Source organism: Danio aesculapii, chromosome 15 (genome assembly GCF_903798145.1).
Source record: "Danio aesculapii chromosome 15, fDanAes4.1, whole genome shotgun sequence".
NCBI classification, from domain to species: domain Eukaryota; kingdom Metazoa; phylum Chordata; class Actinopteri; order Cypriniformes; family Danionidae; genus Danio; species Danio aesculapii.
Genome location: NC_079449.1, coordinates 41,151,074 through 41,175,150, shown reverse-complemented (window position 1 = coordinate 41,175,150; position 24,077 = coordinate 41,151,074). Strand labels below are relative to the sequence as shown.

General features: G+C 33.3%; 1 protein-coding gene across 1 annotated transcript in view; it reads right to left on the bottom strand.

Moving 5' to 3' along the window:
- LOC130241388 (thymus-specific serine protease) overlaps window positions 1-24,023 on the bottom strand; it is a 24,194-nt gene extending 171 nt beyond the window's left edge. Inside the window, exons 1-11 of the mRNA XM_056473113.1 lie at window positions 23,966-24,023; window positions 15,578-15,726; window positions 15,230-15,329; window positions 9,586-9,715; window positions 9,389-9,512; window positions 8,727-8,804; window positions 6,826-6,873; window positions 6,480-6,755; window positions 4,813-4,945; window positions 567-746; window positions 39-190 (exon numbers count right to left, since the gene is read on the bottom strand). Coding sequence (XP_056329088.1) covers window positions 39-190; window positions 567-746; window positions 4,813-4,945; window positions 6,480-6,755; window positions 6,826-6,873; window positions 8,727-8,804; window positions 9,389-9,512; window positions 9,586-9,715; window positions 15,230-15,329; window positions 15,578-15,726; window positions 23,966-24,023 — 1,428 coding nt within the window. The remainder of the gene's footprint in view (window positions 1-38; window positions 191-566; window positions 747-4,812; window positions 4,946-6,479; window positions 6,756-6,825; window positions 6,874-8,726; window positions 8,805-9,388; window positions 9,513-9,585; window positions 9,716-15,229; window positions 15,330-15,577; window positions 15,727-23,965) is intronic.
- Window positions 24,024-24,077: the final 54 nt, after the last annotated feature.

Genomic DNA, 24,077 nt, shown 5'->3' with positions numbered 1-24,077 from the left:
AATCGATTTTTTCTCTACAAACTCCATAATGTTTTTACCTTCCTGGCTTGGTGCAGTGCAGGTTTATTCACAGATTTTTCTGAGTTCATGTCCATACAGTGAGCAGTGCCGTTAATAAGAACTACTCTGTCATTGTCCACCATAGTGTCGTTCCAGACCACACTTAGCGCTGCCCATGGGTCAATGTTGCCTTGGTCAGAAAAACAGCTTTTTATGACTTTTGATGATGTACTTTTTTAAAGAAATGAACTCAAACATATTTTATAGTTGATCTTATTATACATACTGTAAGGCATAATTATCATAATCATATTTCTTTACAGTTTTATTCATTATTTTTGTGTAGTAATCATTATTAGATGTATATTTTATGGCAGTACAGCATATGTTGTTCTATGTAAAATCACAGTCATTATTTAGTAGCATTAAACATCATCACTCTTTCCTGATACAACCATAAAAGGTGAGTTAAATTCTTCTTAGTTTGCTCATTTGTATTAACAGACCTTATTTATTTTTTACAATTGTTTAACATTTATTGAAAAAGCCCATATAACTTTGTTTACCGTTGACATAAAGCACTCTTTGAGTTTGAGGCTGGTTTCCTCCATAGTACTGGTTGGTAAAGTCAGTGGAGACAAGCAGACTGTCCTGAGAGATGTTGAAGAGTCGAGAGCAGAGCTCAGTCTGAGACTGAAGAGTGAACCTACGTGAGAATGGGCAGCTATCGTCCTCACATGTTTGATCTGCCCCATAAACCAACAGAAAGGTACACAGTTACTTCACTCTCAATAGAAATTATTCAATGTCATTGCATCAGAAGTAAAAATAAATGGCATTTATTTTAAAGGTAACACCGAAACAAATTATGAGCAATGTTTTTAGATTTTAAATTATAATATTACCGATAAACTGTTTAAGATAAAGACTATGTACAGTGGAAATCAAAACTGTAAACATGAAATATTGATCATTCAATTTTTTTTGAGGTGTACCATGCTCTGAAATGTGTTTTACAAAATAAGCAAGGCACTTACTGTGATCAAATTTAGAGAACAGCAATTATTGTTAATTATTGTTAACACAACATTTTTAAAGAATCCCAAATTAGTAGGAATCGTATTTTAGTCTTGACTAGATCACTAGTCTTGCACAGACATCACTAGCCTCTCAGCATATCACTATAGTCCCTCAAAGGACATCTCTCACAGACAATAATCTTTAAAGTCTCTGTTGCATGTCTTTGGTGGGCACAATGGCCCCGTTTCAGAAAGGAGGTTAAGTGAAAACTCAGAGTATTTTAACCCTGAAATGAGAGAAACTCTGGGTTTTCCATTTCAAAATGGCAGGTTTGTTAAACTCGAGAAAGCAGGGTAAGTGAAGCCAGTTTCTGAAAAAGAGGTAACTTTAACTCAGAGTCAGTTACTGTGGTAACTTACTCTGTAAACCTAACCTGGTCAGGAGCAGGTTTTATTCTCTAAACTCTGAGATTCTCTCGGTCTCCTCACCTTTTTTAAAGATGAAGCTGTATTTCTCGTCTTAGCCTTACGTTTTCACCCACCTATTTTAATGCTCATTTTGGAGATGCGCATAAAAATGATTGATGGAAACGTCATGATGGACATAACTTTTCAAAATACGCATAAAAACACGCATAACTGAGTAGGATAAACTTTTATTCAATAGAAAAGATGTGCATAAACTACGATGGAAACACGTTTACTGAACAAATTACAGTATGTGCATTAAAAAAAGGTTTCTTATAAGAGATCATGTGATGATGACAATATGTGTGAATAGACAAACCAGCAGGCTGAGCACACTGTAACACATCTGAAATGTTGTTTTGGTTATTCATTCTAAAACGCCTTAACCGTTTCAGTGTTAATGTTATTATATTATTAATGACCTCTGTAGCATGTCAAGAGGGTCTGTTCTCCACGTCTCATGGTTTCAAACGTCCCCACGCGTTCATTGTGTGTCAGCATTGTCTTCTGAGGCGCAAGAACATTTATTAAATAAAGAAAAGATTAACGTAGCTTCTTCTACCGCAGTAAATTCTGTTTTTACTGTTGATATTTTGTGCCTGTTTAATCAGGAAGTGACGATTTTGTTCTCTGACTCGTTGGATGGAAACGCTTTATTCGCACATCTGCGTTATTCCAGTTTTCCACATGAATTTAATGAATATATTTGGGTGGAAACAGCTATTGCCTACATTTCAGTCACACAAAGAACAAAGTCACGTACGAGAATGGCTTGTCCTTTTTTAATGAATAATTAGCTTAAATTCACTGACCTTCGACAGGGACACGTAGCTACTGTTACTAGAATAATGGGATTATTATTCTTTCTAAAAACTATTGTTCTGCTTACATTCTAAATGTCATATCAGCCTCTATCACTTGATCAATAAAAGGCAGACATACAAGTGCACTTTTAAATATATTAAAACTGATCAACGTGTGTAAAAGTGGGAGCGTGTGTCAAAATGTCAGAAACGTCACACATTACTTATTGTATTATACCTTAATATGTAAAAACTTTGAATGTAAAATTACGCATTAACTTAACGCCCACGCTAACAGTCTCTGTTTCACTGATGCAGTGCTGTTGCTTTTTAAAATATATGTTCATATTTGCTATAACTCTGCACAAGCACATCAAGTTCAGCTGGTGAAAGAAATGCTGATCTCTTTTTTTAAGATGTTGCCATAGTCACTCTTAATGTTTGCGCTCCATTGATAATGCCTTTTTATAGTTGCGGTGTACACGCTTAACTCTGAGTTGGTCTACCCAAAGTTGATTGACCTCAGATCCGCTATTCTGATACAGAAAACTATGAGTTTTTAATCTCTCGGTCAATCAACTCAGTTCAAGTTTAAACTCCGAGTTGGTTGAACCTTCTTACTGAAACAGGCCCCTGATTTAGTGTAAGTAGCTCATTTGTGTTGAGGCTGTTGAATTAGAACTTCTACTGTTAATGATCTTCCTGATAACATCTAACAATTCACCAAAAGAGAAGTGAGTTTGGTTGATTTATATTTATTTTGTTTCTTATGAGGGTTGTGTAGGGAAGGTAAGTGCCATTTTGTTTTGAATTACTATTTTTGTCCTGTTTATGCCAGTAAAGGGAGTTAGTTTTTGTTGATGTATTTGTTTATTTCTTTTCAGATTCGGAAGCGGTTTTCTTAGGACTTGGCTCTATTTCGTTTGTTATCCTCGCCTTGCCCCCTTCAGAATTAATAGTTTTATTTAACTTTTGTAAATAAACTCTTCTCTTTTTCTTGATTGTGTGAAGTCATTAGACATTCTGGTCTACTCAAGGTTGATTGACCTAACTCAGATCCGGTATTCTGATACCGAAAACTCTGAGATTTACTGAGAGATTAAAAACTCAAGAGTTTTCGGTATCAGAATAGTGGATCTGAGTTAGGTCAATCAACTTTGAGTAGACCATTCTGGTTGAGGACATGACACTTCTTTTATTAGCCGTTGCACATCACCAATCATTTATTTTCTGTTGTGGTCACATTCCTAGATTAACTAATACCGAGTTCAGACTGCATGATTTTCAAAGTAGTCGTGTCACGGATGTTTTCACACTGCATGACTTTCTGGGTTAGCGTTCCGTCATGCTGTGTTTACACTGCAAGATGGATCGGCGACAGGAGGTTCCACACTGCATGACTTTAAAATACGAAGAATCGCCGACAACTTTGTCCAAACTACGTATCACAACCAAACACGCGAGAAGTGACATGGAAATAATGCAAGGTCACGAAGTATATATTTTGTTATCAACTACATAATGAGAACGAAGCCTTTAGTGGAGTAGAAAATGTACTTATTTTGCTCAGGGGTTTAAAGGGAATTATTATTTCTCTTTTTCGACCTGGTTGTGGTATTGCTCAGATGACACGTCAAACAGACCCTGGTGCTCCTAAATTCCCAATAGTCTTTCCTCCATTTCTTGGGTCCAAATAAACTGATAATGAGCACTTTTAATGTCTCCCCCAACCTCCCGCTGCCCTGCAGGTACCCATGCTAGTGGATGCTGCACTCTCACTGGCTGTAGGTGATCGCCGTTGTTATTTTTCAATCAGAACTCGATCACACTGCATGATTTGAATCGCCGACAGCTCCAGATATTTAGCGTGCCAAATGTCGGCGACTCATCTGCGATTCTCTCAGATCGCGTCTTTGATAATTCACACTGTGTGATTTGTTACTCGCATGCACGAGTGCCGATTTGCCTGTGATTTCAGGCATTTGTTGGCGATTTCTCCAAAACCTGTCGGCGAGTCAAAATCGGGCTAAAATCATGCAGTCTGAACGCGGCATAAGATCGTAACAGTCTCTCAAAAGACATAGCTAGTTTCTCATAGACATTACTAGTCTCTCACAGGACATACATGTAGTAGAAGTAGTAGTAGTAGTAGTAGGTTCTTACAGAAATATAGTCTCTCACAGTTCATCATTAGTTTCCTCATAGCACAACATCACTAGTCTCTCACAGGCATCAATAATATCATACACTGATCTGCTGTCTCTTTTACAGTTCATGGACTGTAGTTGGTTTCTTAGCCACAAATTTGTTGACAAAAATTTTAATTTTAAACCAGAGCTGTTTCAAATTTTTTTCCCGTTTTCAGCTTCAAGATACTTTGTTTTTCTGTTTGACGACTGATAAGGCATCTGTTCATAGAGTATTTTTTGTTTGATATTTGAAATATTTGAATAACCGGGTATTCGTTTGAGAACTAGACATTAAATAATGACCAAAAAGAATAGTAGACTTCTAATACTCACAAAAGCCAAACTCAGTGCAGGTCTGGTAGAACCATTGTCTGTAACTAGATGTAGCTGTAGTGTTGTTGAGTTCAAGAAAAAGCTTCTCATGAGAGACATCCAGACATGGGAGATTTTCTCTGGCACGGTACATCTGAACATACATGTATGTCAAATATATAAAAGTGGGCATTTCTGATTTTATCATGCATTATGAGGACATGTTACACACATGAGTGTTACACACACACACACTGACACACACACACACACACACACACACACACACACACACACACACACACACACACACACACACACAAACAAACACACACACACACACACACTAACAACCCTGGATTATGAGGGCAATCGGTGTAACTGGACTTTACTCATACACACCAACACACATTACTAACATTGAATTATGAGGACAATTAGTGTTTAACTGGACCTCACTCATACACACCAACACACATTACTAACACTTGACTATGAGGACAATTAGTGTTTAACTGGACTTCACTCATACACACATTACTAACACCTGATTATGAGGACAATTAGTGTTTAACTGGACTTCATTCATACTCATACACACCAACACACATTACTAACACCTGACTCTGAGGACAATTAGTGTTTAACTGGACTTCACTCATACACACCAACACACATTACTAACACTGAATTATGAGGACAATTAGTGTTTAACTGGACCTCACTCATACACACCAACACACATTACTAACAGTGAATTATGAGGACAATTAGTGTTTAACTGGACTTCACTCATACACACCACATACATTACTGACACTTGACTATGAGGACAATTAGTGTTTAACTGGACCTCACTCATACACACCAACACACATTACTAAGACTAAATTATGAGGACAATTAGTGTTTAACTGGACCTCACTCATACACACCAACACACATTACTAACAGTGAATTATGAGGACAATTAGTGTTTAACTGGACTTAACTCATACACACATTACTAACACTGAATTATGAGGACAATTAGTGTTTAACTGGACTTCATTCATACTCATACACACCAACACACATTACTAACACCTGACTCTGAGGACAATTAGTGTTTAACTGGACTTCACTCATACACACCAACACACATTACTAACACTGAATTATGAGGACAATTAGTGTTTAACTGGACTTCACTTACTTCACTCATACACACCAACACACATTACTAACACTGAATTATGAGGACAATTAGTGTTTAACTGGACTTCACTTACTTCACTCATACACACCACATACATTACTGACACTTGACTATGAGGACAATTAGTGTTTAACTGGACCTCACTCATACACACCAACACACATTACTAACACTAAATTATGAGGACAATTAGTGTTTAACTGGACTTCACTCATACACGCCAACACGCATTACTAACACTGAATTATGCACACACACCTTTATGGCAACTTCCAATAAGTGTATTGATTTTTATACTGTATTTACTTTATACTACACCTAACTCAATCCCTTAGGAAACTTTCTGGAAAAAAAAAATGACATGGGAAATGACTTCATAAGTTATCTTCTCCTTGTAATACCTACATCATACCCATGTTATTATTTAACCGTGTGCCCTTAAATGTCATAGAAACAACACACACACAATATGAGATTTGAAAATTGTTACCATCACTAGTTTGACCAGACGATCATAAGCCTCTTCCCTTGGATCACTCTTATTGGTCATGATGTCACAAAGCTCTGCAATGCTGAAAGCAACACCTTGCTCGTTGTACTGGACTGTTCCCATAAATATATCAGCCAAACTGTGCAGTACTTCTGTCTTGTCCTCCAGTTTCCAAGGAGTCTCACAACAGCCAAATTCTTTTCCCACTTCTGTCTCATTTCCCATAAGCAGAGCTGCTTCTACTGCTGCAAATGCCCCCTTCACTTCTGCTACACACTGGACACATACACTCAAATGGATAGGCACACAAACACAAAATTCAGCGTGACCTTAAAAGTGCTCTTACCTTTTTAGAGCCACCCACTGCCTCATTAGTTAGACTATGACCAACCACCTGGAAAATAAAAAAAAAAAATATATAAAAAAAATATATATAAATAAATATATATATATATATATATATATATATATATATATATATATATATATATATATATATATATATATATATATATATATATATATATATACAGTTAGGTCCATGAATATTTGGACATCGGCACGATTCTAACATTTTTGCCTCTATTCACCAACATAATGGATTTGAAGTGAAACGAACAGAACAAAATGTGCTGTAACTGCAGACTGTCAGCTTTAATTTGAGGGTGTTTACATCCAAATCAGGTGAACCCTGTAGGAATTAAAACAGTTTGCATATGTGCCTCCCACTTGTTAAGGGTCCAAAAGTAATTGGACAGAATAATAATCATAAATTCAACTTTCACGTTTTAATACTTGGTTACAAATTCTACAAATCCAGGGTTTCATCCCTGGTGATGCTGTGTCAGGCCTCTATAGCAATTGTCTTCAGTTCCTGCTTGTTCTTGGGGCATTTTCCTTTCAGTTTTGTCTTCAGCAAGTGAAATGCATGCTCAATCAGATTCAGATCAGGTGATTAACTTGGCCAATGCATAACATTCCACTTCTTTCTCTTCAAAAACTCTTTGGTTGCTTTTGCAGTATGCTTTGGGTCATTCTCCATCTGCACTAGTCCAATGAGTTCTGAAGCATTTAGCTTAATATGAGCAGAAAGTATTGCCTGAAACATTTCAGAATTCATCCTGCTGCTATCGTCAGCAGTCACATCATCAATAAGTACATAAGAAGCAGTTCCATTGACAGCCATACATGCCCATGTCATATCAATACTACCACCATGCTTCACTGCTTAGGATCATGAGCAGTTCCTTTTCTTCTCCATACTCTTCTCTCCCCATCACTCTTGTACAAGTTGATCTTGATCTCATCTGTCCATAGGATGTTGTTTCAGAACTGTGAAGGTTTTTTTTAGAACTCTAATCTTGCCTTCCTGTTTTTGAGGCTCACCAATGGTTTACATTATGTGGTAAACCCTCTGTACTCACTCTGGTGTAGTCTTCTCTTGATTGTTGACTTTGACGCACATACACCTACCTCCTGTAGAGTGTTCTTGATCTAGCCAACTGTTGTTAATGGTGTTTTCTTCATCTTCACTTTGGTCGTCCACCACAGTTGTTTCGCTGGTCTTCTGGGTCATTTGGTGTTGCTGAGCTTACTAGTGCGTTCTTTTTTTAAAGAATGTTTCAAGCAGTTGTTTTGGCCACACCCAATGTCTTTGCCATCTCTCTGATGTTTTTTGTCAGCCTAATGATAGCTTGCTTGACTGACAGTAAGAGCTCTTTGGATCCAATCTTGAGAGTGGGCAGTAACAGATTCCAAATGCAAATAGCACACTTGAAATTAACTCTGGACCTTTAATCTGCTCATTGTAATTTGCTATGATGACAGTAAATAATATTTTACTAGATACTAGTATTTAGCTTAAAGTGGAATTTAAAGGCTTAACTAGGTTAATTAGGCAAGTTAGGATAATAAGGAAAATCAATCGAAATTTTAAAAAAATGGGGCTAATGATATTGACCTTAACATGATTTTATAACAATTAAAATCAGTTTTTACTTAAGTTGAAATAAAACAAATAAGACTAACATAAGAACAAATATGATAGGAAATATTGTGAAAAATCCCTTCATCTGTTAAACATAATTTAGGAAATATCTGAAAACTATAAAAATCACAGAAGACCTAAACTTCTAAATGCTGAGGCCTAAACAGAAATGTTAAACTTTACAAATAATGCAATAAAATACTGAAAGTTTTGTGTTCAAATGGACAATATCTCCAGGATTTACAACATGCAAAACTTACCCTATTGTAAGAGCTAAAGTCCAAGACAGCATAAACAGGAGCAGATGATGCCACCGCTCCATAGATAAGATGAGGGAACTACCAGAGAAACATAAAAAAGTTATGAAATAAAATATATAAATTGTTCAGGGTTACACTGATAAAACTGATAAAAGAATTCGATAAAGCTTTCGTTTTTATTTTATTTTAAATACAATATATTTTATGTGTTTGTTAATGTTGTCTTACACTTAACATACCTACATACTTATACTTAACATTTTTTAATTTTGTTGATTACGACAATATACATTATTAAAAACAATAATTCGGGTTATGTTTGATAGGGTTTGTAATTATGTGTAATTATGTATACATTTCTTTTATTATTACAGCACGCAAGATGTCTAACATGGGCACTGTAAGATATTCAAAATAAATCTATATAATTAAAGTCAGAATTATTAGCCCCCTGAATTATTAACCCCCGTTTATTTATATATAATGTAAATACATATATATAATATAACATACAGTTGTAAAATCTTACCTTGTTGATTCTGGTTATAAATCTTGGTGGAGATGTCATACTCTAATATGGGTTATTTGAGCTGAAAATCTAGATAAAGTAAACCATTGTAAAATTCTTAAACTGAATAACAATGAGAGGCTGGAGAACAAACCTTTCCTCTTAACCAAGCTGAGAGAGCTCCAGCGTAGGAACCCCCGAAGCTGATCCAGGTGTTCTTATGAGAAAGGCTGAAACGTTGGCTGATATAACGATGGAAAGCAGCCAAATCTGCCAAACTGAGACAAGAGGGAGATGAAACATGTTATGAATGTCATTGTAGCGATGGAAATGTCTGTCACCATCACATACGCTTGTTGGCTGGAAAGATCTCTTAATTTGTCTGTCTCTAGACTATCTGGGTTGATGCTCTCTCCGTAGAATCGATGCTCTAGAGCCACCAGCAGTGCTCCATGTCTCTCTGCCATCTCCACATGGTGACCTGAAATGTGATTTAGCAGAATGAATAATGATTTCTGGATCATCACAGATAACTAAAACAGCCTGATTCTATAGCAGACCCTTTAAAAAATGTTGGTTTTGCTGGAACTGCATTGGCTTGATTCAGGTCTTACCTATCGGAAGTTTATCAATTTGTATTAGTTAATGAAGAAGCGCCATACTTATCAAAAGTAGTGTGGGGTACCACAAGGCTCAAATCTTGGTCCCTTACTTTTTGGTATCATTAAAAACATGGAGTTAGTTTCCACTGTTATGCTAATGATGCACAACTTTGTATCTCCTCTCAACCTGATAATTTGTATGAATTTACGAAATTAACAGATTGTATGGCTGATATTAAAAATTGGATCACTAATAACTTCTTATTACTAAATTCAGATAAAACTGAGGTCTTGCTTCTTGGACCCAAAAACCTCACATGCAAAACCTAGAACACTGTTTAACCCTTGATGGATTCTTAGTTCAGTCCTCATCTTCAGTCAAAAATTTTGGGGTGATTTTTGATAGCAACCTGTCATTTGCAGGCCAGATTTCAAGTATCTGTTAAACTGCATTTTTTTCATCTTAAAAATGTTGCCAAACTTCGACATATGCTATTAATGTCTGATGCGGAAAAGCTTATTCATGCTTTCATGACCTCTTGATTAGATTACTGTAACGCATTCTAGGCGGTTGCCCTGCTGGCCTATTTAACAAACTTCAGCTAGTTCAAAATGCAGCTACTAGAGTGCTTTCTAGAGCAAATTAATATGATCATATTACTCCAGTTCTTTCATCATTGCATTGACTCCCTATTAAATATCGTATAATTTAAAAAAAGGTATTGACTTCCTACAAATCCCTGAACAGCTTTGCTCCCCAGTATTTGAGGGAGCTCATGGTGTATTATAGCCCCTCACATCCACTAAGCTCAATTAAATCTGGACAATTGAGTATTCCCAGAATATCAAAATCAACTGTAGGTGGTAGATCTTTCTCATATCTGGCACCTAAACTCTGGAACAGCCTTCCTAGCACAGTTCGGGAAGCAGATACACTCTGTTAGTTTAAAACTAGATTAAAGAAATCTCTTTGCATTAGCATACAGATAAAACACAAATGCTTTTAAAATCCAAATCCTCAAAGGATTGTTAGTCTACATTATTTAGGGCAACCGGAGCTGGGAACACTTCCCAAAGGACATTATAATTTTAACAGTATCTGCACTTTTGTTAGTCTGTTGTATTATTCCCGAGGTTTCCATAATCCTGGACCAGGCCGTATCCTAAGCAGATGCTGTGTTGATCAAGGAAGAATGGAGAGCATGAGACTGATTTCTGAAAAGCCACAGTGACAGATGAGTCTTCGCAATGATCCTGAAGGGACAGCCTGTACACCAGCCGGTGACCTCTCCCACCTACAGCTTCTCCACGATGAACGTCTAGCATTCTCTAGACTGCAGCTCTGCACAAGAAGTTTGGCCAGAACGCAACTGAACCTGGTATCTCTCAAGATGATTTTTGATAATGCAGTTTTACAGATGTATCATTTCATCTTAAAAGTATTGCCTAACTTTGACATGCTATCAATATCTGTTTCCATCTAAAGATGCTAATTAACTTAATGCGCAAAACTGGATTATGGCATAAAAGACATGCAAATAAAGCAGCGTTTCCCTCCAACATGTCAAAGACAGCAAAATCGTCACTTCCTGATTTACTGGTGCCAACAGTATAGCCATAATTTGCTGGGGTAGGAGAAGCTGTGTGAATTTCCTTATTTAATAAATGACTTGCGCCTCAGAAGATGATGTCAACATGCAATGAATGTGTGGTGGTGTTTGAAGCCATGAGACGCAGAGCGCAAACGCTTTTGGCAATTCTGGAGGTAATTAATAGTATATTAACACTATTGCTGAAACAGTTAAAGCATTTTAGAATGACCAAAACTACATTTCAGATGTTTTACAGCGTGATCAGCCGGCTGGTTTGTCCATTCACACACAATTATATCATCACATGATCTCTTAAAACAAAATCACATGACCTTATTTTAATGAGCGTCCTGGAATTTGTTAAGTAAAAGTGTTTCCATTGTAATTTATGCGCATCTTTTCTTATCGAATAAAAAGTTTATCCTACTCAGTTATGCACATACGTTTTTTATGCACATTTTCAAATTGTATGTGCATCTTGGCATCAACTGTTTTTTTATTTCGAAAAAATGTGCATAGGTGTATGGAAACAGCTAATTTTAAATACGGAAAACTTATTCATGTTTGGTAACACTTTATAATAACTACACACTATGAATCATTTACTAAGCATTAGCATCTAGTGAATTCCTTATCTGTTAAGCATTAACTCTACATTAATAACATTAGTAAGCAGATTATAACTGCAGCTACAAATGCTGTATAATTGACATATAAACACACTTATAATGTGCTTAATAGTTGTGTTTTCATACTTTGTTAATGATTTATTTTTCATTACTAAATTAAGTATTGCATTATTTACAAACCATTTGTATTTAAGAGAAGTTGGTGGTTTTTAAGATCATTCAGAATGAGTTAGTAAATGATTAATAAACTATTGAAATCAACGTTTATATATCTTATTATTCAGGCATATAGTAATAGTTACTATGTATGTTAATAAATGCTTTATTAACTTAACTTCATGCAGTTTTGTGACCTAATCTAAAGCAAGGACTATTTATGCATTATGAATCCCTTATAAATGACAATTAAAGGCTTAGTATCAAATGAACAATAATCTTTGCAATCTTATCTAAAAAGTAAAATTACTGTAAGGTTTAAATATTGCTGAATAACAGGAGTGTCAAAATACAACCTAAAATTGGATAAAACAACAACAATATAATAATTTAACCAAATAATAGGATGCAGTGCTTAAACTGTACAATAATTGTATTTTAGATAAGGTTGCAAAGACTTATTTTTCATTTGATACAGTTTCATTTGTGTATCTTCAAACAAATAGGAATGAATAATGTCGTTTCTGTACATTTTTCCTGTTTTGAATTTAACTGACCCTTTATTTGTCATTTATAAGGGATTTATAAAGCATGAATAGTCCTCGTTTTAGATTAGGTCACAAAACTGCATGAAGTTGAGTTATTAAAGCATTTATTAACACACAAATTAACTATTAGTATATACCTGATTAATAAGATTTATAAACGTTGATTTCAATAATTTATTAATCATTTACTTACTCATTCGGAATGATCTTAAAAAACCCCCAACTATTCTTAAATAACTGGTTTGTAAATAATGCAATACTGAATTTAGTAATGAAAAATAAATCATTAACAAAGTATGAAAGTACAATTATTAAGCACATTATAAATGTGCTTATAAGTCAAGAATACAGCATTTGTAGCTGCAGTTATAAACTGCTTACTAACGTTTATTAATGTAGAGTTAATGCTTAATAGATAATGAACTAACTATTTGCTAATGCTTAATAAATGGCTCATAGTATGTAGATATTATAAAGTGTTACCTCATGTTTTTATGACCTCTCAGTTAGATTATTGTAGGCTAGTATGTTACTAAGTGGTTGTCCTGTAGGCTGAATTAACAAACTATATCCAGTTCAAAATGCAGCTTTCTAGAATTTAGAAATGTAATCATATCACTCCAGTTCTTTTTCAGCATTGCTTTGGCACTCTTTTAAACATCATATACATTTTAAAATCTTACTGGCTACCTACAAAGCCCTGAAGCTCCCCAGTATTTGAGGGAGCTCTTGGTGTATTACAGCCTCTCACGTTCACTATACTCAATTAATTCTGATTAACAACTGATTATTCTTTAGCACAGTTCGGGAGGCAAACAGTTTAAATCTGGAAAAAAGACACATATCTTTGCATTAGCATACACATAAAATACGCATAACTTTCGAAATCCAAATCCTCTAAAGGATTGTTAGGCTGCACATTGTACATTTTTTGGCCAATTTACTGTGTATTGCCCTCAGCATTTTACAATCATATGAGGGGTCTTTCCTCATCAACACCAGTGTGCAGTTTCCAGCTGGATGATGCAAGAAAAGCTGCAGAACAACGGCTCCAGTGCACTCACCACACTCCATCTGCAGGTGGAGAGACAGAGATTCGATTCAATTGCTGTGATGGGTGATGGGCCGATGGAGGAAATTATGGAACAAAATTAATGCCAAAAGTATTGAATTAAAAAGCTTGTTGAATAGCACAAACTGAAAAAATAATACACCGAATTAATAAGTTCTTGCATTTTAATGACTTGAATTCCAGGGTTTGTATTTTTAGGTCCTGAAATTTAACATATCTGTTTATTTGAGCTGTGATTATTTCAACGAAAACTATTTCAAACATGTTTTCATACTTATAAATTCAATAATTCATATTCAGATTTCACATACAAAATATGCAATACCCTTTAAAAATGCGATGTATAATATTCAAAAGGAAATTTTCAGTTCATTTTATTTCAGTATATTCACTTCCATAAACTCAGTGGTTCAAATTCGACTGTTAGAATTCAACATTACATTCGGGAACTGCAGGAAAAGCAATAGATTGCAGATGGAAATTCGGTGTATTATTTTTTTTTCAATTTGTGCTCTTCAACAAGCTTTTTTAATTCAATACTTTTGGCATTGATTTTGTTCCATAAGAAATAAGCCAGGAAACCGAGGTTACACACCCTCATGAAAAGTGCCACAGGATGTTTTTAATGTCCACAGAGAGTCAGGACCTTAGTTTAATGTCTCACATGAAAAATGGTGCTCATTAACATTATAATGTCCCAATAACTACTGGGACTTTAGGACCCACACACACTCTCAGAAATAAAGCTACAAAACCTGTTACTGGGGTGGTACCTTTTTCTAACAGCTCCTTTTTTGTAAACAAAAGTATACCTTTTAAGAAGTTACTGCCTCAGCAGACTTTATCTGTTAGACTTTATTTCTCCCCCACTGCTGGTTTTACTCAAACCACACCAAGCAAACTGCCATTTGGTGCCACCCAGTGGACATTTCAGATGAACGCAGCAATGATGTTTAGGAGGGGGCAATTACAGTTATTTTGTAATTGGTTCACATTATCCTTTTATCATACAAATACTACAGGGACATTTAGATCACCAGCAAGATACACACAGTTTCAATAAACAATCATTAACAATCTTTCAAAAGAGTAGAGGGAATAGTCAAAGACTGTGGAATCACTAAACTAAAGTTTTTTCATACAATCATTGTGTAGGTTTACTGTAAAAAATAAAATAAAATAAGATAAAAAATAGTAAAGTTAACCAAAGTGTCATGGAAAACTGATATATGGCATGACATATAGCAACATATGCAAATTTCAATTGGATTCACATACTGCATACAGTTAGGTCCATAAATATTTGGACATTGACACAATTATAACATTTTTGGCTAAAAAAAAAATGTATTTCAGCTTTAGCAATGTATATTGTAATGTTAGGACTGTTGCTCACCAAATAACACAGAGAATTTCGATAGAGGGCCTTCTCCTCCAACATAAAGAAACACTGGTCCGTCTGAACGCTGCCAATAGACGTCATTCACAAAGTATTTCTGTGCAGAACAAGTGATAATAGCATATTATGATGACAATACAAGTTTATAGGTACAATTTATTCATTAATTTTAATATGGATACAATCACAAGTTGTTCATTATAATAGTGCTTATTCAACCATTAGACTATTATTAGAAATATTTGTTCTAGAAATATTCATTTGGTCTTGAGCTAACTTGATCATATTAAAAAACATGACATTTAAAGCAGGGTGTGAATGCAAGGTGTGTGTAATGTGATTTACCTGTGGTAAGGTTTTGTCATTTTGTCTGTCAAAGTGGTCCACGGGTTGGTGAATTGTGCCTTTTTTTGGAGTAGCGTGTGTCATATGCTGTTTTACTTTGGCTTGCTGTATTTTATGCACATGATCCTTTATTCTCCAAAGAACTTGACCTAAAATATATATATGGTATAGAGTTTGGTTATGTAAGGTAGAGTGAGAATAAAAACATTTGCTTCAGCTAAAACAGAAATAAACGCTTCAGCCTCTTTTTTTTAGGATTTGCAGTACAAGCTACTGTTTGTAAACTGGTAAATTAGGCTTGTATTGGCTTGCCAAAGTTGAGTTGGTGCATGGTTGATTGTTTTTCATATGGGGACAGTTGCAACACGTTTTGTATTCCCTTCAGTTTCTCAGAGACAGTTTTTTTGGAGTTAATTTTGATATGACAATCCCATATCTATCCGACACCAACTCACATTGCTATAATGTGTGTTCATATATGCAGGATTTGAACTTAAACAGACATGTTGCAGAGTTGCAGTTGCAACTGATCTCAAGCAGGGGTCCACAAGTACAGGGACAGTTACCCACAGGGACAGCAACATTCATTGAAATGTATTAATAAAAAAATTCTAAAACAACACTTTGGATTTTATTTCGATTTTTTGGTAAACAGACTAAAGGTAAAGTCGCCGCCTTAGCATTATAAGGTTCTATCTGCGTTATAAATGATTTTGAGATATTGAGCTTCAAAGTTTTTGCATTCCATATAACAAACAACATGTGTGTAACAGTTCTCTTTCATACACTAACATGACAGACCCTAAATGTACTCCGAATGTAAATTATCAACATTTTCTTAAATTTGCAAATTGGGGTATAAAAAACAAGGCAAATGCAGATAAAATGCAGATTCTAAAATTTATTTTTCCTTTGGAATTATAAGGGTCTATCTGGCAGATCATTAATTGAAGCATTACTTTTCAAGAAATACAATCAGTCTGCTTATTAATTTGATTAACAAAAAAAAAAAAGTGTAACAATATGTTGATGTTTGATTTGTTTAAGTAAAATTTTTTGCTTTCTATAACATTTAATTAATGTTTTAGAATGAATATTTTTTCCTTGTTCAAATTAAGCATACAAGGCATGCTAAATATTTTGTCCAGTGCAGCTGTTAAATTTATGTAACTAATATGAATTATATACTTCAATATATATATATATATAAATAAAAATACTTCAATTATATACTTCAACCTGATTGGCCCTCGTGCATGTATTCGAAATGATGATTGGCTCACAGAAAGAACCTTTTAGAGCCAAGCTACAGTTTGACTTTGTAGATAAGAACCTTTTTTTTAAAGGTTTTAAAATGTCTTAAAATGTAAACAACTTACAAAAAAAAAAAAAAAAAAAAAAAAAAATCACAATGTAAATAAGCTGTCATTTAATAAGTATATGTGAATAACTCAATTTTGACAAAAATGTCAGATATAACCTTATAGTTCAAAGATGAAAATCTGTCCTGTACATGAAATATACAAAAACACATTTACAATACTATCAAAGATGTAATTACAATGTTATAACAATGTAAATACAATCTTATAAAAAGGTGATAAAAATGCAGTTATTGCAATGTTATAACCATGTAGTAATTGCAATGTTATTACAATGTTGCAATAATGTAGCTACAATGTCATAACAATGCAATTACAATGTTATCACATAGTAATTACATAAAAAAAATAAAAGTTTATTATTACATATCTACTGTGTATATTTACATATAAATACACAAATACAATACATGAAATATACAAATAAACATTTACGTTCATAAATATTATCTTGGATGCAATTACATTGTAATAGCATTGTAAATACAATGTAATGGCATAGAAATTAACTTTGTAATTACATGTGTACTGTGTATAATTACATATAAATACACAAATACAGTTCTTGAAATATACAAATAAACATTTACGTTTATAAATATTATCCTGCATGTAATTACAATGTAACCACAATGTAATGACATAGTAGTTACAATGTAACGACATAGTAATTGCACACAAAAATTTGTAATTACATATTACATCTCAGATGTTTTTTTACAATGTTATAACAGCAATGTTATAACACCTTTCACACATACAGACTTACCGGCATACACATACAAATTACCGGCAATTTTCCAAAAGGGATCATGTGTAAACAGGCCCTTTTTGAAAATACTGGTAAATTCGTTACGGAAATTTTCTGACAAGAAAATTTGTAAGAAGAAGTTGTAACATTACCGGTAATTTGCTGGAATGCTGCGCTGTGTGAACGCAGAAGGAAGATTGCCGGAAAGAGAGCATTCATGATTAGAACATGCTGACGTGAGACGTCTACTCCAGCCAATCAGAACACTCAGCTGTTAACACAACCGCGCTGTTTATGAAAATAAAAGCCTTTAAATATTATTCCAGACACATTTAGCTGCTACATGCGAGTCAGATAAAGTTTCTATGTACCTTCTTAATGCAACTGTGGAAAAATTATTGATAAAATGCTTATCATAAACTACTGTTTGTTTAACTTTAAGCTCTGCCGTGTGTGCGCGTGAAGCAGCCAGTGAGCGCCAGCACACACACAATTATTATGTACCAACCAGAGGTTGTTTCTGGTTAGTGATGTGAGAATTTACCGGTATTTTGGAATGGATGTGTGAATGCTCTTTTCCAGTAAAATTCCGGAGCGTTCTGGCTTGGCATTTAAAATTTCAACGTAATGACACAGTAATTGCAAAAACGTATAAACATATGAACATAAAAACAAATACTGTACATTTACAAAAACACATTTACAATACTATCATAGATATAGTTACAATGTTATTACATAGTAAATATAATGTAATGACAGTAATTACATGCAAAATAAACATTTGTAATTACATTTGTAGTGCATATATTTACGCTTAAATGCACAAATATACTACATGAAATATACAAAAGAAATTTAAGTTTATAAATATTATATTGGATGTAATTACAGTGCAAACGCAATATAATTACAACGTAATTACATAGTAATCAAGTTTGTAATTACATGTGTACTGTGTATATTTACGTATACAACTACTGATAACCAAATACTGTCCATGCAATATACAAAGAAACATTTACATTCATAAATATTACCTTAAATGTAACTACAATGTAATTACAATGTAATGACATAGTATTTACAATGTAACGACACAGTAATTGCACACAAGATAAAAGTTTGTAATTACATATTACATCTCAGATGTAAATACGTTATAACAATGTAATTACAATGTCATTACATCCAAAATAAAAGTCTGCAATTATATATGTACTGTGTATATTTACATGTAAATACACAAATACAGTACTTGAAATAGACAAAGAAACATATGTTTATAAATATTATTTTGGAGGTATTTGCAATGTAACGATGTAGTAATTACAGCGTAACAACAGAGTAATATACAAAACAGTACAGATACACAAAAACACATTTACAATACTAACAGATGTAATTACAACGTTACAACAATGCAGTAATTACAATGTTATAACAATGTAGTAAATACAATGTTATAACAATGATGTAATTGCAATGTAAATGCAAAGTTATAACAATGTAATTGCAATGTTATAACAATGTAATTCCATCATTGTTATAACATTGTTATAACATTGTAATTACATCTATGATAACATTGTAAATGTGGTTTGAATTACAATGTTATAACAAAAAAGTTAGTAATTACATATGCACTGCGTATATTTACATATAAATACGCAAGTACTGCACTACATGCAATATACAAAGAAACATTTACATTCATAAATATTACCTTGGATGTAACTACAATGTAATTACAATGTAACAACACAGTAATTGCACACAATAGTTTGTAATTACATATTAAATCTCAGATGTAAATATGTTATAAAAATTTAATTACAATGTCATTACATCCAAAATAAAAGTCTGCAATTACATATGTAAAGTGTATATTTACATATAAATACACAAATATAATACTTGAAATATACAAAGAAACATATCGTTAAATATTATCTTGGATGTATTTACTATGTAACAACATAGTAATTACATTGTAACAACATAGTAATATACAAAACATTTACAATACTAACATAGATGTAATTACAATGCTATAACAATGCAGTAATTACAATGTTATAACAATAAAATTACAATGTAATTTCATTATTGTTATAACATCGTAATTACTACATTGTTATAACATTGTAATAACACTGTTATTAATGCATTGTTATAACATTGTAATTACATCTATGATTGCATTATAAGTGTGGTTTTAATTACAATGTTATAACAAAATAAAAGTTTGTAATTACACATGCACTGCGTATAATTACATATAAATAATCAAGTACTGTACATGAAATATACAAAGAAACATTAAGGTTTATAAATATTTTCTTGTATGTAATTACAAAGCAATAGCAATGTAATGGAATTGTAATTATGTTTGTAATTACATGTGTACTTTGAATATTTACGTATACAGCTTTAGATAACCAAATATTGTACATGCAATATACAAAGAAACATTTACATTTAGAAATATTATCTTGGATGTAACTACAATGTAATTACAATGTAATGACACATAATAATAACCAACACAAAAGTAGATCAACATATTTCAACGCACTCAATGTTTTTTTACTCCAAATCAGTGACCAGTTTTTTTTTCTATGCATATATATATATATATATATATATATATATATATATATATATATATATATATATATATATATATATATATATATATATATTATCTCTCAGAAAATGAAAAATATATGGAAAATATGTTGAATTAAAGAAAAATGTACCCAAAATAAAGTCAGGAACCCCTAATATTTTTGAAACTTCTCTCAAAACAAAACATATATATATATTTTTTTTATTGATTCCGAGTAAAAAAACATTGAGTGCATTGAAATATGTTGATCTACTTTTGCGTTGCTATAACGACTTGCACATAATTGAGAAATGAAACTTCATAATGATGGTATCCAAAACGTCAAATCTTATTCAGACAGCATACCAATACATTTTCCAAACATTCAGTTATCTGGACAATAAGGAAGTCCTTAGGCTGAGCTTCAAATGCAAGGTTTCCCAACTAGGACTTCACAACACAAACAGTTTGAAGTAGCTCCAAGGAACCATGCGTTCCCTCTACCACAACTGAATCTCTTCTGCATTCACCCACTCACCTTTAATACATTCCAGGTGTCTGACCAGCGCTTTCTAGTGCCCTGTAGTTCCATTAGAACAGCATTTTTTTATTTCCATTATTCCATGGATAACAAAAAAAAAAAAAACAAGTGACAAACATTTCATTCTGCTACTATATATATATATATATATATATATATATATATATATATATATATATATATATATATATATATATGCATGTATGTAATAATATACTATGAAAAAGTGTTTAAATACATTTTAAACAAAAAATAAGTAGCCATTTATTCACATTATGATGAATAATTATACCTGAAGCCATTTGCTTTCTGATAAAAAAAAGACCTTGCACTTAAAAGATTGCACATAATAGAATTTTACAGTCAAGAATACATTTGTGAAAATGACCTATTTTTTCAAAGGATTATTTATGATTTTGAGCTCACTACGATTGAAATCTTAGGTTTATGCATTTTCATGGTACATAAGTTAATATAACTCATATTTTTAATTTATAGGACCAAAATTAAAAATTAAGTTATGTTCAGTCAACTTTACTTAATTGTTTAAGTAAAGACAACATTAGGGTTTACAGTGTGCTAACCATGGAGTCACTGTGCCACCAGTATGAGAAACTATATAAATTACAAAAAAATTTCCTTTTTTGTTTGTTTGTTTAACCTCAAAATGAGTTTTACACTGAAGGAATGATCATACATTGCTGACTTCTTTCAGACTGAAGGAGGGTCTAACTGAAAATATGTAGCATGAATATCATCACTCTAATTCATTCCTGAATGGAGGAATAAGTCTTGTTGCAACTGCCCCATGTAACAACCGTCCCCACTCTCTGCACAAGTTTGTGTAAAACTTTAGTTTACCATTATGTCACACACTATTGAAATTACATTATAATGCAGTTTTATTATTTTTATTACGTTGAATGTTGTGTACTGTTTAAGATAGAACTCTGGTTGACAAATATAACTCTGGTTGACAATGCACAGAGCTCAATATACTGACAATGACTGTAAGCGAAGCTGAAGTTTCATATATTAAATAAAATTTAGAAGCAAAAAAACAGTATTTCATATTTAGTGCAAAACAATATAAGGTAGAATTTACACATGTATAACATTTTATATAAACATTTCACTACCAGTCAAAAGTTTGAAATCAATGTTTTAATGGGTTTTTTTTATAAGGCTATTTTGCTCACCAAGGTTGCATTATTTTATTGAAAAAACTATAATCATTCATTTTCTTTTCGGCTTAGTCCCTTTATTAATCAGGGGTCGCCACAGCGGAATGAGCCAGCAACTTATCCAGCATATGTTTTACGCAGCGGATGCCCTTCCAGCTGCAACCCATCACTGGGAAACATCCATAGACACTATTCGCACACACACACATACTTTGGACAATTTAACTTACCCAATTCACCTATAGAGGAATTACCAACCTACGTCACACATGATGTCACATGGATTCCTGGTTGCAATAGCGAACATGTCATGTGTGTTAGGATGCCAAATTCGAAAACGTAACTTTTACCGTACACCACACTGCTTTTAATGCCAACCGCAGATGTCTTTTGCTAAAAAGGGATCTGAATGGAGTGAGGACCTAATAATAAATGCTGGACTCTGCAGTTCTAATTTCATATTAGGTAATATGGTGAATTAAACTGCGGACACTGAATGTTTAGAATGAAATGTAAAAGTGTAAGTTCACATACCCTGCCGTACAGGTGCAGTTTGCTGTCAAAATGCAGTTGTTTTGCTTGTTGCTGATTACCCAGGCCTTGTACAGTTCAGTCTTCTTTCCTTGTCTTTGGCTAGGCAGAACCTCGGTTTTTAGCACTACATAGTTTTGAGTCTGGTAATCATGAACATTATTTCTTGCACATGACCACACAGAACAAAATCGTAGACATCCAAAGACTTGCAGGCCTTTAACTTCTCTCTTGTAAAATCATGTGGAGTTTCAATGAGATTAAAAATTAAAAATATTTGTATATTTGGGGCTGGATGGTTGGCCATTTAGTCTTATCCAATAACCATTGGGAGGGTGCTATCACAAATGGATCTGTCAGACGAACGCTGACCACTTTAACGTTAATTTTGCCTAATAACTGTGCTTATCACTGGGTGACAAGCTGTTGTAATACGCTAAAAGCATTATGTAAATTATATATATATATATATATATATATATATATATATATATATATATATATATATATATATATATATATATATATATATATATATATATATATATATATATATATATCAAATAAATCAATATAATTTACCTCTAATAAAACAACAAACTCTGTACCGCATCGGATGTCATTCCCTCGCTGTAAATGCTAGTGCTCCTGTTTTTTTCGGCAACCTCGCTGCACACGCATCCTGAATGTTTACAAACTGGTAATCCATCTATACCACGTCTTTGGACTGGTGGGGGAAACCAGAACAAACTCCACACAGAAATACCAACTGACCCAGCTGAGGCTCGAACCATCTTGCTGTGAGGCGATCGTGCTACCCACTGCGCCACCATGACACCCCTCTCCTGTGATTTAAAGCTGAATTTTTTCATCATATTCCTCCTTTCCTATTCCTTCAGAAAGCATTACAATTAGCTGATAAGTGTTGTTATTTTTGTGGAAAATGTCCCATATAGGTTTCCATTAAAAACGTCCTTTAATTTCACTATTCAACAATTGAATTTGTCTTTGATAAATAAAAAACATTTCACCAAATTATCCTAAAAAAAAAAAAAAATGTATGAGTTTTTCCACAAATTAATGAAGCATATTTTCATGCATTACATTGGTAATCATAAGAATTGTATCTGACATCTGAGCAACAATTCTGAAAATCCACCGTGGAATCAGAGGAATAAACTACATTTAAATCTACATTAAATAAGACTCATAAAAAGTATTTCTCAATATTTTTCTGTATTTTTAAAATAGTGAATGTAGCCTTGGTGAGCACAATAGGCTTCTCTAAAAAAAATATTAAAAAATATCTTACTGATCCCATTCCAAGTAATTCTTTTATGTGAACAACAGCGCTTTGGAAAAGTTTAAGGAAGCAGAATCAATCTTACCACAGCAAACCAGGTCGATCAGCAGAATCACAGTTACGCAGCTCATCACAGACATCATCGCTGATTATCGTGCAGATGTCTAAAAGATCCCTCTTGTTTAGTATTATATGAA